Raw genomic sequence first — 16,189 nt, forward strand, 5'->3', positions numbered from 1 at the left:
GTCCCAAATCAGAAATGGAGCAGAGCCAGGCCATCTAAGGATGAGGCGGGCCTGCACTGCCTGGTAGCTGTGTGTCCTTGGATGAGTCTCTTTACCTGAGTCTTGACTTCCTCAGTCAGAAAACCGGGCTAAAAATCCTGGTCTTTACTGAAGGGATGTAAGCATGAGGGAAGTGTTGACAGTGTTCATGCCCCCTGGTGCTATGCAGAGAAGTGTGGAGGAGAGGGTCTACCCTGAAATCCACACACCCTCCTTGCCAGTTTTTGCCACACCTGTGTCTAGGCCCAGAGCAGCTGCTGTCCCCCTCCGGCTCCAGTTTCTCATTCACAAAAGGTGCCCAAGGCCCTGTTTGGCACAACAGTGCTAACTGTTGGCACTGATGGTGATTATCATGACAGGAAGAAACTCAATAAATTGGTCTATGTCCCTAGAAAATCGCCCCTCTTCTTCCCTGTGCCTCAATACTTATTATCTTTAAAACGGGTGCAAAGTCCTCCCTGACTCGGGAGAGGTTGACATGCAAACGGATAAAGGATGAAGTGCCGTCCATCGCCACCAGTGGGCAGCTCAGGCCAAGGAAAGATCCCTGTACTCCTGGGAAACCCCCAGCCAAGCTGCATTTTCATCAAGATGGCTAATAAGAGCACTTCCAAAGCTCTATGCTAGCATCTTGACATGGAGGATCTCATTTAATTCCTGCAAAAAAACCTGAGATAGGATATAATTTTTTCTAGGGTACATATCGGGAAACAGAGGCTGATGGAGTCACTGACTTCCCTAAGGCCACCCAGGAAGTCCTCTGGTGTCCCTGAACCAGAGTCTAGCCTTCCGCCACATTGTCCCCTCCACCTGCTCCAACACATGTGTGTGCACACATGCACACACACACACACAATTACATGCAACAGTGCACTCACTGAAGTCATAGCCACCCCTAGCCTTGGCTCTTTCCCATGGGAATAAAGAGGTAGATGAGGAAGTAGTATTAAGTACATCCTATGTTACAGGTGCCCTTCATACATTCACAACCGCCTGGCAATGGAGGTACAGTTATTCCATTTAGCAGTTAAAGAGACTGAGACTCCAAGAGTTGGAAAAGGGCAGAGCTGTCTGACGCCCTCCACCAACACTGAGTTCTCCCTCTTATGGCACCTGTGCCTTTTGCTTGTCTCTGCTAGAGTCTTGAGATTCCCTGATAGAAAGGGCATGCAGGTGTTCCCCTGTCTGGTTCCCAAGAGTGAGAACAGAGAGCTGGGAAGAGCTGGATTCCTACTGCTGTGTGTGTGTGTGTGTGTGTGTGTGTGTGGGAGTTGCAATGCTCTGATGTCCACCCCAGCATCCTTATTGGGGGCTCCCCCACTCTGGCGGTGTGAAGCAAGAATCTGATTGCACCCTCCTCTCACCACCAGCAAGCGCCCTCTGTCCTCTCAACAGCCCCAGGTCTGGTATCTGTGGCTCCAACCAACTGTGTGGAAGGGGGCAGGGCCCTCCTTTTGGAATCCCTAAGGCTCTGCCTTCTATTAGGGATGATGTCCAGGTCGAGTTGGTACTCAGAGCCTCTTTTTCAGAATTTTATATTCCCAGAACCTCCATCTACCTAATCTTTCCAGTTTGCTTGTCCCAGGAAAGGTCTGGGGCAACCCCAGTAGCACCCTGAGCTTGCCTGGGCTCTCAGGAGGAGGTGACACTTAGCCCGGATGAATAGGGATCCAGTTCAGATTTGGTCTCCATGGCAACAAAGGCCCACCAGATGCCAGCCCAACATTCCCACCCCTCATTCGTTTCTGCTTCCTCCATACCCAGCTCACTGGTCATCAAGTGTTTTCCCTGCCACGCCGTGGCCCACGCTGTTCCCCTTACCCGGGCTGCCCTCCCAACTCCTCCCACCCCATCCAAGGAGAGCTGCCCAGTGGCACGGAGGAGAGGGCAGGCTCTGAGGCCAGGCAGGCAGCTGTGGATTAGAATCTGACTTGACCACTTTCTAAACTGTGTGACTTGGACCATGTTCTTTAATCTCCCTGTAAACAGAAATGGTAACACCTTCTTCCCTAGGTCACTGTGAGGATTAAATAAAACCTCTGAGAAGCAGAGCCTGGTGGCTGGGGAGTGCTCAGTGAACGTAGTTATTATCACCATTAGCACAGTGCAGGGCACGTGGTGGGCATTCAGTTGATGGTAGCCCTTGTGTGACAGCCAACGCTCTGGACCGCGAGTCCTCTCCCTCTCCACGACCCCTGACTGTCCAGAAATGAGGATCCAGACCTCCACCCAGCATCTTCCTTGTCAGCACGGCCCCAACCTCTTTTCCAGCCTCCTTTCTGCCCGCTGCAGCCCATGCTTCAGTCACTGTGAACCCCTCACCCAGTTCCCTGCATACTTATACCTGAGCCTGTCCTCAGCCCCCTTTCTGCCTAGAGCACCCCCTTTCCTGTAGGGATTCCCAGCAGGCCACTGAGGCAGAGCCCTTAAGCCCCTGCAGTGAAGCCTCTCTCACTTCTCACTTTTCTAGCCACCCGTGAGACCAGCTTCACAACTCCTGATAGCTCTTTGATCCTAGCACACAGGAAGCCATGCTATCATCCAGTAATTGGTCTGTCGTTCAGTTACTGGGAACTCTATCAGGCAGGGAACCAGGTCTGTGTCCCCAGATAACACTTGGCAAGGAGGCCAGCCCCCAGTGGGTATCCGCAGATGTCGGTCCCAGCCTGCCGCCCACCCGGCACTCACTCGGGGGCTGGAGGCACTGCACGCACACGGGACACGCGGATTCGTGAGGGCAGCTGAGCAGCAGGTTTATAGAGGAACCCAGGGCAGCAGCGTCGGGGTGATTATCTGGATCTGGGTTGGCAGGCTCAGGGCACAGCCAGCCTAAGCTGGGGGTCAGGGACCCATGGCCCCTTCATTCCCCCAGGGGCACAGTGTAGGCGGCATGATGTGGGATGCCCCTAGAAGGGCTGGGGCAGTAGGGCTGGGCCTCCCTCCATCAGCCCAGGACAGAGCTGATGCTGAGAGCCCCATCATTCTGTCCGGGGTGAGGGTCCAGGGACCCCCTCTGGAGCCCAAGTTAGGAGGGAAAGGGCACCGCCCACCCAACGCGTCCATCTGGCCTGGCGATGAGCCAGCAGGTAGAGTCTCACATGCAGAGCTCCCTGGAGGTGGGGGACCCAGGCGGGCAGGCAGGTGCGGCAGCAAGGGGCCCCGAGGAGCCTAGTCCAGTGGCCCCTGGAAAATGAGGCGGACACAGCCATGCTCGCCGGTGAGCCAGGCCCCACAAAAGGGGCAGGCGGCGTGGAACGCGTGGGTGCCATGGGGCAGTGGCGTCTGAGCCCAGTAGCGGGCAGTCTTCTCAGAGCAGACGTGGCCGCAGGGTGCAAAGGCGTGGCTGGGCGGCCCGGGGTCCAGGCAGAGGCCGGCCTCCTGGCCGAGCCACAGGGGCACGTAGGGCCCCACGAGGCGGCAGAGGGGACACTCGCGCTCCTGGGGGCCCCGCTCTCGCCGGCAGCCCCAGCCGTGGTAGCCGTGGACGTGGCCGCAGCGGACGTACACCCAGGGCTGCTGCTTGTCGGGTGCCGTGCGGCCGCGGGCCGGGCTGGGGAAGGCCAGGGTGCTGAGGCCCACGGGACACTGGGGCCGGGCTGCGTTCGCCTCCTGCCGCTGGGCCTCCAGCTGCTTCAGTGTGGGCGCCCGCAGCAGCCCCGCCGGCGTGCGCCACAGCAGCGTGGCCCCGCACAGGTCGATGAGGGAGCCGTCCTGCAACACGTTGGACTCGTTTTCCACCTGCAGGGGCAGCAGAGGGGCCTTCGTGCCCAAGGGGCTCCTGAACCCCCAGCCATCCGGTCGCCATCACCCCAGTCAAGCCACCCATCCGTCCCCCTGAACCTCCCTGGAGGGAGCACCCTGGATGCCCGTGGGGCCGGCTGGGGCAGAGGAGGGGGTGGGCTGGGGCAGAGGACCAGAGGAGACTGAGAAGCCCCATGGGCCAGCAGGAAAAGTGGTCCTGGGTAAGCACCATCCCCCCAAAACCAAAACTCAAAAAACTAGCAGAGACTTTCAGTGGTTAGGGCTCTGCGCTTCCACTGCTGCGGGCCTAGGTTCAATCTCTGATTCTTCTAAGTCTTCTAAGAGTAGATCTTATCTTGCAAGCCAGGCAGCAAGGCCAAAAAAAAAATAATCCCAGGCAGGCGCCATGCCTTACTCTCAGTGGAACCTGCTCCTCGGTCACTTCATCTGTCAAATCAGAAAGCCTGGACTCTGGAGTGGGGCTTCCCTGGTGGTCCAGTGGTTAAGACTCTGTGCCTCCCCTGAAGGGTGTTCGAGCCCTGATTGGGGAACTAAGATCCCACATGCCACATACTGGCCCAAAACAAGGCCTGGACCAAAATAGAAGTTTTCTAAAACATTTTCTCAAGCTCATCTTCCCTGATGGCAGAGACCAGAATTTCCTGTGTCCAAAACACCAGGGACTTAACCCAAAGCGTAAGGGCTGAGGTTAAAAGCAAGGACTCTAGCACTAGGTAGTCTGGGCATGAATTCTGGCCTCAGTGTTTACTGACTCTGTGTCTCTGGTCAAGTAACTTATCCTCTCCGTGTCTTAATTTCCTTGTCCTCAAGGTGGGTTTTACTTCCCTGTGTAGCAAGTGGTTCTCATGAATCAGTGTGAAAACTTGGAATAGTGCCTGGGACATAGGAGGTGCTCAGTAGCGGGTACCAGTGAGAGGTTCACAAGCCTAATTTTACAAAATAATGTTTCCCCAGATCTCCCAGTGGAACTGATGCCCTGGGAAGATAAGCCATGCTTTCTTTGAGGCTCGGCATCTCCTTGCCCCATGTACTTACAGCTAGGAAAACCTCTACGTGGCCTCTTTGAGGATCTTGGCCATATGACATTGGGCAAGCCCCATCTCTCTCTAGGACTCTCCCAGCTCCCAACATTAGGTTCCCCATCACCTATGTTAGCACTACTCCGAGGCCCTTTCCTGCTGGGAAAGAATAAAGCTAAACTTGCCTGAACGTGACAGACACGTTAAAAACCACCAACACTTCAGGCTATAAACTGCTCACACATGGGCCAAGTGTCACCCTCATAAGAGGGTGTGAGTTTTTCAGCTGCTGACATCCTCAGAAGCACGTGGAGCTGTACAGGTGCCTGTCCATGCTGCTTCACATAACCCTGTGGGTCTCTGGCAGTATGTGGGCAACACCTGGAGATGCTGGTCTGGTCCCCGCTGTAGCGCAAATGGCACGTGCCCCCACACGGAGCCTGTTGGGGCTCCCCTGTGCAGCAGGACTGGAGATCACCTCCTGGCTTGGGCAGGGGGCAGGGCAGATCGGGAGGGCCCCGGGAAGGACGAGGGGATGGGGAGGAGGGTGGACAGGCCACCTACCAGCTTCCCCCGCTGCTGTGCCGAGCGGCTGTCCCTCAGAGTATACACATTCCCACAGACCGAGATCTCCCGCCAGACACCCGGGGCCGAGTCCTCAGAGAAGCCGCCTGCTGGGTGCATCACCAGGACCCCGTTGGTAGTTAAGCCGTCCATCAGCCCGTCGGGGGTCCGCCATTTGGCTGCCCGCTCCTGGGACCACACGTGGGATCAGATCACATCCCTGAGTGGCCCCCAGCAGGCCTTGAGCTGGGAGTGCTGCCCCTCTACCCTGGAGCCCAGAGGTGGCCCAGAGAGGACTGGAATTGGCACTGTATGACCTTGGGCATCATCTGACCTCTCTGAGCCTCACTTTGCTCATCTGTTAAGTGGGGGTGCTAATCCCCGCAAAGGTGGTGGTTATGATTACTGCAGGCTGGTCCATCACCCCTGGAGGCTGCCCCTCCCCAGCCTACCCCTCGGCTCACTCTCAGATGTAGCACTGTTCCTGCCTGGGGGGGCTCACTCACTCCAAGGAAGATGTTGCTGGAGGCATCGAAGCCAGCGGCATAGATGCGGGCAGTATAGGGTGGCCGGCGGTCACAGAGGATGCGGCAGGCGTAGCGGGAGATGGTGCTCTGGGCAGAGGGGCCCTCAGCAGCCCCTCCCCCAGGGGACGTGTCTGTCACCACGAAGTCAATCATGTTCTCCGTGGAGCGGCCAATCTGTGAGGGAGAGGAGGGCAAGCACAGGAATGCTGTGTGTGAAGGTCAGTGCCAAGGGCTTCCTACCCCAGGGCTCCCGGAAGCTGTTCTGTGGGCAGGGTGACCCAACGACAGGGAGATAATGTCATCCCAGTTCTCCAGGGTCCATATCCAATCACCGGTGTTTGGGTTTCTCTTTCTCTGTCTCCCCCGCAGTTCTGGGAACCACCCCACTCAGTTAAAAACTAGCTGATCTACAGGACTTCCCTGGTGGTCCAGTGGCTAAGTGGTCTAGTCCTCCACGCTCCCCAGTGCAAGAGGCCTGGGTTTGACCCCTGGTCAGGGAATTTGATCCCTCATGCTGCAACTAAGACCCGGCACATCCAAATAAATAATTTAAAAAAAAAAAACTAGTTGATTTACAGATAGAACAGTGAAAGGGTAACTGACACCCATAGTCTGGGAAGGCTCAAATAGTAGTAGAAAATAGTGAATTTGGAGTAAATATTTGTTATATATCATGTTACGCATTTCGTGTGCAGATCTCAGTTAACTTTCCCAAGGATGCCATGTGATGGGACTGTAATGAGCCCCACCTTACAGATGAGGAAACCAAGGTCCAGAGAGGTTAAGGGACTCTTGCCCAAAGTCACCCAGCTCCTAACTGACAGAGCTGGGAGCAGAGGCCAAGCAGTAGGACTCTCACACCACACTCTGAACCCCTAAACTGTATGTCTCCCACAGCCTAGGAGTCCAGGCTTGGGTATGAATCTGGATCCAGCCACTGACTGGCTGTGTGAGTGGGAAGTCAACAGCCCTCCCTCCGGTATCCTGCTTCCTCGTCTGAAGAGTGGTCTGCTGCACTGCGCCTGCCCCCTGGCCTTTGGTCCGCCAGCCTCCCCCTGGGACACCTGCGGAGCCAAGCATCCAGGCCTGGGGACCCAGTGGCCGGGAGGCTGGTGGAGGCACCTGAGCCTACCTGGAACATATCTGTGTCGCTGTCATGGGTGTACTCTACTATGACCGAGTGGCTCCGGGACAGTGTGTAGGAGATGCTGTGCTGGCCCCGGTTGCTCAGTGCCTGGGGACAGAAAGGAGAAGTCGTTTCACTGAGGATGTAGCCAGGAGAAGCGTGAGCTTCTGAGACAGAAGCTGGAGCCTGACACCCAGCTGCCACTCCCAGGGAAGGGGCGGTTCCACCGCTTACAGAGGGGGAACTGTGCAGCCGGCCCTTTACACGGGTTATCTTATTTGATCCCCATGTGCATGGTCATCGCTCAGTCATGTTAGACTCTTTGCGACCCCATGAACCGTAGACCACCAGGCTCCTCTGTCCATGGGATTTCCCAGGCAAGAATACTAGAGTAGGTTGCCATTTCCTTCTCCAGGGGATCTTCTCCACCCAGGGATGGAACCCGCCTCTTATGTGCCTCCTGCATTGCTGGCAGAGTTTTTACCACTGAGCCATTGGAGACCCCTATTTGATCCCTACAGCTTCCCAAAGGAGGCATGGTTATCATTCCCATTTTACAGTTGAGGGAAACCACAGCTTAGAGAGGAGAAGAAACTGGTCAGATGTCAAATGACTGGAAGTGGCGGAGCCCAAACTACAACCCCAACCCTCCGAAGCCAAAGGCTTTGCCTTTGTCATTGCTGTGTGATTGTCACGTCCCCTCCCAGAGCCTTGGCCTCCTCTAAAATGATGTTGACCACTTCCCCCCAAGGGATGGGATCTAGTGGTCCAGGAAATACTTTGCAAGCTTCGACACACTGCGAGGAGTCTCCCACCAGCCCCATCCTCTGGTTTCCCAGGGTCGTGAGTGAAGACACGTGGGCTCCCCTGCTCTGGCGGGGCTGTGGGCAGGTAGGACTGGCCCCCAGGTCTGCTAGGACGAGCTGCTTGCCTTGGAGACGAGTGGCGTTGAGATGTGGTGAATGACATCTGGCTTCACTCCGTTGGCATGTGGCCGGCGACTCAGGGCCAGGCGGCTTCGGCGGCGGCCCTTGTCACCATTTGCCAGACACCCATTGTAGCTGTAGATGAGGGGGTTAAGAAGAAAAGGTTGGAAGGAGAGAGAGACTGAGGGTGAGCCCCAGAGAGACTAGGAGGAACCACCAACTTCTGGGCAGATCCTAGAACAAGCCCTAAAAAGCCCTAGTACCACCAGCTAGAAGACCCTACTCCATCAAATTGGTGCCTTGGAGTGAGGTGGCAGCGGGGTGGTGGTCAGAAGATCTTCAAAAGGGTTGTTATTCAATTAACCAGTGTTTTCTGGACTCCTGAACCATGCCTGGTCAGGCACTAGGCCCTAAGTTGTTTGAGGAACCTGGATGCCACCTGCCCTGACCCAGGCACAAGCCAAGTGTATCCCAGGCCTAGAGACAGGAGAAAGGAATTCTGACTCCAGGAGCAGGTTTCTAAGAGAGGAGACACCTTTACTGGGCCTTGAAGAACTAGAAAGGAGTCACCTTTAGCAAACTGTCATTTATTAGATCACAACTACTACCGGAAACCAGAAAAGAAGTAAAAAAAAGACCCACAAAGCCACTATCTCTACATATCCATACACATCAAACTTCTTCCTTTCCAGCCTTGTCCAGATTGTAGAAGGCAAAGATGGGGTGAGTCATAACCTTGATCGCTGCCATGAACTGCAGCCTCCTGTGTTCCTGGTGCTTCACATTATTAATTACCTAACGGAATCTGTGTAATGTCCTGCCAGGCAAGTATCTTTCTATCTTTCTTCTCATTTTATGAATGAGGCAAATTGAGGCTCAGGGAGGTAAAATGACTTGCCTGAGGTCCCAGGCTAGGAAGTGGGAAAAGTCTAGATTTGACCTCACATCTGTCTGACTCCAGGCTCTTTTGCAGAAGATTCTCGGTAAGGAGGGCTTACCCTGAGCAAAGGCCCTGTGGCGAGTAGAGTTTGGGGAGATAAGAAAGTGATGACTTGGGTGGGAGACTGCAGTCGGGGAAAATGACCTTGGTGGGAGGGCCCTGAACACCAGGGAGAGCATTTTGAACTTTATTCCGTAAGCACTGGGGAGCCACGGCAGGTTTGGCAGCAGGAAGTGAAAAGGATGAATAGCTGCCAAAACAGCCAAGGACCACTTGAATCAGAGTCTTCTCTGGACCCACAGAGGGAGATTCTGATTCTGTAGGTTTGGGATGAGCTTGTCAGTGGGTAATTTTCAATGTGCTCTCCGGGTGGCTCTGATGTCCAGCCGATGTGGGGCTTCACTGCTCTGTGGAGAACAGATGGCACTCAAGAGAGCCTGTCGCCTTAGGTCTGAGCTCTCCCTCATCAGTGGCCTCATTCCCAGCGGTGATTCTAGCTCTTCCTTTGGGACATGAAGCAGTTGCTTTCTTTTTTTTTTTTTTTTGCAGGGGGCAGTGGGGGAAGCGGGCAGTGCCACGTGACCTGTATGATCTTAGTTCTCCAACCAGGGATCAAACCCTGGGCCCTCGGCAGTGAAATCGTGGAGTCCTAACCACTGGACCACCAGGGAATTCCCAAGTGGTTGCTTTTCTAATGCAAACACCCCTGAGAGGGGCATCACTTTTGCCCTTGTAAGCTCTTCCCACATATGGGGGGAAGGGCAGTTCAGGACACAGGCTGAGGGTTCATATGAACCTGACTTAAATCCTGGCTCTTCTGCTTATCATATAACCCCTGCATGCTAAGTCACTTCAGTAATGTTTGACTCTGTGACCCTGTGGACTGTAGCCCGCCAGGTGATTCTGTCCCTGGGATTCTCCAGGCAAGAGTACTAGAGTGGGTTGCCATGCCCTCCTCCAGGGGATCTTCCCAACCCAGGGATCGAATCCGCGTCTCTTACATCTCCTGCATTGGCAGGCGGGTTCTTTACCACTAGTGCCACCTGGGAAGCGCTATAACCTCTGTAAAATGGGGCTAATTTTTTCAGGATCTACCTCACAGGTTCATTATGAGAGCTAAATGAGATAAAGCATTTTAAGATGCTTAGCACAGAGTTTGGCATATATTTAACAAGCCCTTGATAAATGTTATCTATGATTATTATTACTAAAAAATAAAAATAAAAGCACATGGTATGTACATGCCAACAAACAGTAGCCATTATTATGTCTAAATAGTCATCACAGTGATAACACAGTTTATCAGATACTCTCTTCAGGGGAGAGAGAGAGGCCAAAAGGAGGTGCAGAAGGGAGGAAGGAGAGGGATCTGTGCATGGGGCAAGCATCCTGGTCAGGTGAAGGCCAGGAACGGATGAGGTCTACTCAGCCACCAGCTCACGTTGCTTCCTCTCTCCTGGCCTCAGTTTCCTCATCTGTAGCACGAGGGTCAGCTGTCGCTGAGTGAAAGTGCACTAAACCTAGAGTAAGAAAGACCTGGGTCCAAATCCCAGCCCTGCCACTTAAGAGCTGTGTGCCCTTGGGCCAGCCACTTCCCCTCTCTGAGCCTTGGTTTCCTCACCTCCTTCCTCACAGCATCTTTGTGAAGACTGAAATGAAATAATGTCCATGAAAGGGCTTGGCACAGGCCTGCCTCCCAGAACACTTGGTGCGGGCCAGGCACTGTGCTACGTGCTTTACAGAAATCACCTCAGTCGTTCCTTCCAACAACCCTCTGAGGTATTATTATTATCATCATCTCTACTGGTAAGTGGGGAAACGGAGGCACAGGGAAGTTAAGCAACTCACGGAGGCAGGATTTGAACCAAGCACTTTTGCTGGCGAACCAGAGTTCATCCCAGACTACACACACGAGGTGCTTTATGAAAGGCAGCTGGCGCTACTTTCTTCCGTGCAGAAACTTAGGTGGGCAGGGTTGTCTCCGTAATTTATGAAAAATAGGAAGATAAAATAACAATTGTGAATTGAAGTGGGCTTGGTCAAATTTGTCTCCCAGCTGGGAAGGTGAGGAGGGACGAACAGCAAGAGGCTGTAAATGGGGAGAGGTGGGACCCTTGGTCTGGCTGTCCTGTGGGGTGCCTGGTGCCCCACCCCCTCGGACCAGGGAGGCTCACCCCAGAACGATGAGTTCGCCATACTTGATGGGCTCCTCCCCTGGCTGTGCATCTTCACCAGGAGAAGACAGCACACAAGAGCCCTGGTTCCCCGGGTGCTGGAGATCTGAGGTTCGGGGAGACCCCACTTCAGGGTTTCCTTCCAGCACCATTCTGGGCAGAGGGGGAGAAGAGAAAAAGAGCTTTGCAGCCTCCCACCCCAACCCCCCTCAATGCCAGCTTCAGCCTGCTGCAGGCCACCTAGGCTAAGACCAGAGTGACCTTTCACCCACTCTGTTGCTATGGCAACCACTTCACCTCTGCCTCCCCTAAACTGTCAGCGTTGCTGGGATACCAGGGAAGGGAGATGGATGGGGTGGAACCAAGAGGGAGGAGCTGCCCAATCAGAGGGTCAGAATATTTGGCAGAGCCAGAGGGATGGCTCAACTTGGGGTGGCCAGAAGCTTCTTTTTGGCAGGACCTCTGTCTGGGGTGTGCTGGGAAGAAAAGCACCCCAGGAGCCGGGGGCCCCTACTGCTCATCTTACATTCAGTTCCTGGGTTTGGCTCTCAGCCCCAGGACTTCTGAGGAATCCTTCTGTCAGGTTTTTGGAATCTACCTATCCGTCTTAATCTTTCTGCCCCTTTGCTAGTCTAGGCCTCTATCTGTCTGTCTGTTTTCTCAATGACTCTCTGTCCGCGCTGCTGTCCTTTTCGCCACCTTTCTACCCACCCTCCTCCCCACCTCCGCCGGTCTGGGCCCCGCTACCTCTCCATTCACCTGCCTCAGTCTCCCCATCTTGTCCTCACCCTGCGGACAGGGCTCTGGACACCTCCCGGGTGCGCCCCTCTCCCTCCCTCAGGTGTCAGTCTGCAGTCCCCGGGCCGCTCAGGTCTCTGGAGGCCTGTGGGGGCGGCGCTCCCCCCTCCCGCTTGGGCTGCAGCAGAGCCCGTCTCCGCAGGAAGCCTGTTTGGAAAACATCCCCGCGCAGGAGGGACTGCGCCGGGGCAGGCCGGCGCCCCGCGCCCGGGGCGGGCACAATGACAGCCCAGCGACATACGCAGACACAGCCGGCGGCCCCTCCACACAAACACGCGCGCGCACGCACACAGTCCCGCACAACCCGAGCCCTGCGAGCGGTGCCCGGACGGGCGCAGAGCCCACCCTAGACCCGCGACAGCAGGCGCGATCGCGCAAACAGCCACAGGCGCCCGCCCTCGGACCGAGTACCCGTCCCCCCCCAGCCACCCTGACACTCAAACACGCCCCCAGCGTCTGTTGGGGCCCGCCCGGCGAAGCCCCCGCCCCCTCCGCCTCGGCGGGCTCACCTGGCCGCGCTCTGGCTCCCGCTTGGCGCTGCTCCCTCTGCGCCTCGCCCCTGCTCGGCCCAGGAGCCGTTGCGGCGGGATGGGCCCGGCCGGCGGCAGCTCCGCGCTGCCTTGTCACGGGGACACCCGGGGCCGGGGGAGGGGTACGAGCGCAAACAGTCACGCTCCGCCCCCTGTCCCTATGCCCCGCCCCATGGAAGCCCCGCCCCTCGAGGCTCCGCCTCTTGCGGCGAAGCTCTGCCCCAGTCGGCGGAGCCCCGCCCTTTCTCAAGAGACCACGCCCCTTACCGAGCCCCTCCGCCTGGGCCCCTGGAAGCCACGCCCACCACTCTACTCTAGGAACGCTCTCTCCCAACTTCGCGTGATCTGGGGCTCTCAGGTAAGTCTTTGAGATCCCCTTCTCCAGTTCGGGTTCTCCAGACCCCGCCCTAGTTTCTGGAGACTCCTGGGTTCTCCTTGAGACCCTGGCGCCCCCTTCCTCATCGCAGTCTAGCACCTTACCCCACCCTGGGCTGGAGGCCCCTTTCCGCAGCTTAGGCCAGGGACTCTGCACCTCCTGCCTGAGACCCCGCCTTCCAGATGGGGAAACTGCGGAATTAGAGGAGAGAGGCAGGGGCGGAAAGGAGAGAGAGAATGGAAATACTAGAGAAGACGGAGGTACGGGTGTGCATCAGCGGGGAGGCAGAGGAAAGCCGCTGCGTTTGATCTGTCTTCCAGCCCAGCTGGACTACTTTCTCTCTGGGCGACCGCCGGCTGGCTCTGGGCCCCACCCTCCCAGGTGTCCAGGAATGCCTCCCTCCAGCCCGCCAGCTTGCGCACACCACCGGAGGTGCCACAAATGGGATGGAGACCCTCCGGGCCTGGGTTTGCAAGAGACCTCATCTGTTAGTCTGTGGCAGCTGCTATGGGCTGTGCTTTGAACAAAATAAGCCCTTTGATTCTTGGGAGACAGACAGTATAACCACCCATTTTGCAGATGAGAATACAGAGATTTAGGAATCTGACTTGGTCATGGTTATTTTCCCTGAAAGGGACCAAGATTGGATCTCAGCTGTGTGACTCCAGTCTGACTCATAGCTTCTGTATACCTTGTTGCTATGACTCGGGACCACAGGGTGGCGAGAGGGCACTCAGAGGTGCAGAGCAGGAGAGACCCAGAGATGCATCAGGTAAGATCCCTACAGCTCATTATCTCTTGGCCTGTTTGGAACTGTAACTGTTACGCAAATTAAAATGGAGGAAGTCTTGCTCAGACTTCAGAAGCAGGAGAGCAGGCCTCTGATACCATGCAGGGCCTGTGGGGCTCCTGGGCACAAGGCCTTTGTGCCTCCCATTTCTTTGATTATAGGGAGCAGCATTTGTTCAGCCTCCATGATCTTTCCTGAGTTCCAACAGCAGATTCCAACAGCAGATTTGGTTAGGGAAGGGAGGGGATGTGAGACCAAGGAGAAACAAGCAATCAATAGCAGCCTTGGGGCAGGTTTCCCCATCAAAGAATATGCACAACAATATCTTTGAGCTATTTTGCAGATACTGAAACCTGCTCGGAGAAGTTATGGTATGCTCCCTACATAAGACAAGTTAAACCTGAAGGTTGATAATGTTGATGCCTACTTACCTCACCACCAACCCATCAGAAAAATGTCCATGAGCTGATCACGCCCTCTTTTACTGTAAAACTTGTCACTTGGAGGGCGGTACCCTGCTCTGTCCCCCTTTGCCTGGCAAAGCAATAAAGCTATCCTTTTCTAGTTCACCCAAAATTCTGAGATTTGATTCTGCACTGATGTTCACAGAAGCTGAGCTTTCAGCATCATGACCTGCTTCTTACCTGCTTAGACACTGCCTAGATTCTGTGCCTGCCTGCAAACACAGGAAGTCAGGTGGGCTTTAGATCAGAAAGGGAGTGGGTCTTGGAATTTTTTAAGCCCCTGGAGGTCTGGTCAACCCCCTCAGGGTCTAATGAAATCCTATGATTGGTGAAACAAACAGCATTGGTAAAGTGAAAGCAGAGCTTCATTTTTGTGCGCAAACTGATGATGTTGTTAGTTTGTGGCCTGGGGTTATAAGCAGGAGCCTCCAAACTGCAGTTTGAAGTCTCACCTGTGGAGTGCACACATGGCCCTGGATCCTTTCTCAACTGGGACTCCAGATTACTGTTAACAAGCAACTTCCCAGTGCTACTGAAGTCTGGGTGTAGGTTGTCGGCCCAATTTGGTAATGTATACTCTATTGCTTCTCTCCATTGTTTCTATTTCTTTTCTTTTAATGGCTGTATATTGAAATTAAGTAAAATAATCCTCTATTAAATATTGAAATTGTTTATTAGTGTGTAATAAGTGGTTTCTTTTGTTTAAAAAAAAGTCATTCAAACCTAAAACAAAAGTAAAACTTTGGGCAAAACAATAACCAAGAGTTAGGGGAAGCCCAGAGGGTGGACCTTTAATTTACATCTTTAGAGTGCGTGTTTTACTGAAGAAATCAAGGAAAGCTGCACAGAGGAGGCATTCTTTGACCCCCACGTCAAGAAAAACAAGTGAAAGTTGGCCCACACACTTGGAGGAGCACACTTCCTCTCCCTCCCCCCAACTTGTTGTTTATGAAGCTGCCAATCTTCAAGACTCCTCCTGGGTCTTACCACATCCACACACCCCACTAACTCCTCCATCTAAAAATAGTCCAAGATACCAACTGCTTTGCCAACTGTTCTCGGGCTCCAGCAGCCAGATGAAATGAGAAAGCAGCCGCCAGCACACCCTTTGAGGACAAAAGCACCCACTAATCAAAGAGCAACTTCCTGAGAGGCCAGCAGTCCCCGAGCAGGCTGGACTGCTGGGCTCCTGGCAGCAGGTCATGCAAATCCTGCACCACAGGATTGCTCCCATCCCTGATTCCCTATCTGCCTACCAGGTACACATATCTGCAATAGGACATGGGGACACTGGGACAGTCTTACTCCCCTTTGCACTCCCAGCTTCCAGTACATTGCCTGCCAAAGCAGGCCCTCTGTGAACACACACTGAATTATGATACAGCCAGGTCACAGAGCCAGACGGGTGTGGAAGTGAGGTTTGACCAGAGCCCCAGTGCTACCACCAGACACCAGTTGGCAAGAAGGGCTAAGAGAGGTTCAAAGGCTTTGTCCCAAGAGGCAGAGATTTCTCTTGTGGTCAAGCACTGGGCTGGGAGTTGTATGGTGGCCACAGCCAGACCAGGAGGGACCTCTGGGATCATGGGATGGGCCTGATTGCAGCATTGCATTTTCCAGGATGGGGAGAGGAAGGGTGAGTTGGAACACCACCAACAGGCATAGATTCTCAAGTCCCAGCCTTGACTTCTGGCTCTTAAGTCCCAGGCTCTGTGCTAAGAACTCCAGCCTCTTAATCTCTCTATGCCTCACTTCCTGTATTTATAAAATGGAAATAAAAAATAGTACCTACCTGAAGTGAGATAAAAATTGACAGTATTGTTTTGAAAATCTTTACAGCCCCTCCCTTCTCTCCTCAATCTAGATCTTGTCCCTACTGCTTTTTTAAAAGGGGACAAAGAAAAGAGCAAAATACAGCCTGTATTTTTTCTTAAAAAAAAGTTTTGTTTGGCTCCACCAGGTCTTAGTTTTAGCAGGCAACTAAAATGGCATAAAGGATAGTTCCCTAACCACGGATTGAACCTAGGACCCCTGCATTGAGAGCACAGAGTCTTAATCACCAAACCACCAGGGAAGTACTCTGTATTTCTTCAACTCTTGGGTTCAAATGCCCAGAGACAGGCGTAAACAGTTTTGAAGAATACTTGTGCATCTAGT

At 54.3% G+C, this 16,189-nt stretch overlaps 1 protein-coding gene across 1 annotated transcript; it reads right to left on the reverse strand.

The window, feature by feature from the left end:
* Positions 1-2,778: 2,778 nt before the first annotated feature.
* PELI3 (pellino E3 ubiquitin protein ligase family member 3) lies at positions 2,779-12,487 on the reverse strand. Its single transcript, XM_061156435.1, has 7 exons — positions 12,385-12,487; positions 11,078-11,230; positions 7,969-8,098; positions 7,044-7,145; positions 5,891-6,085; positions 5,385-5,573; positions 2,779-3,777 (listed from the first exon to the last, which is right to left on the reverse strand). Exons 2-7 carry the CDS (start codon positions 11,227-11,229, stop codon positions 3,208-3,210), a joined length of 1,338 nt encoding a protein of 445 aa, XP_061012418.1. The 5' UTR covers position 11,230; positions 12,385-12,487; the 3' UTR covers positions 2,779-3,207.
* Between the last annotated feature and the right edge of the window lie 3,702 nt (positions 12,488-16,189).

The sequence above is a fragment of the Dama dama genome, chromosome 2 (assembly GCF_033118175.1).
Source record: "Dama dama isolate Ldn47 chromosome 2, ASM3311817v1, whole genome shotgun sequence".
Lineage (NCBI taxonomy): Eukaryota > Metazoa > Chordata > Mammalia > Artiodactyla > Cervidae > Dama > Dama dama.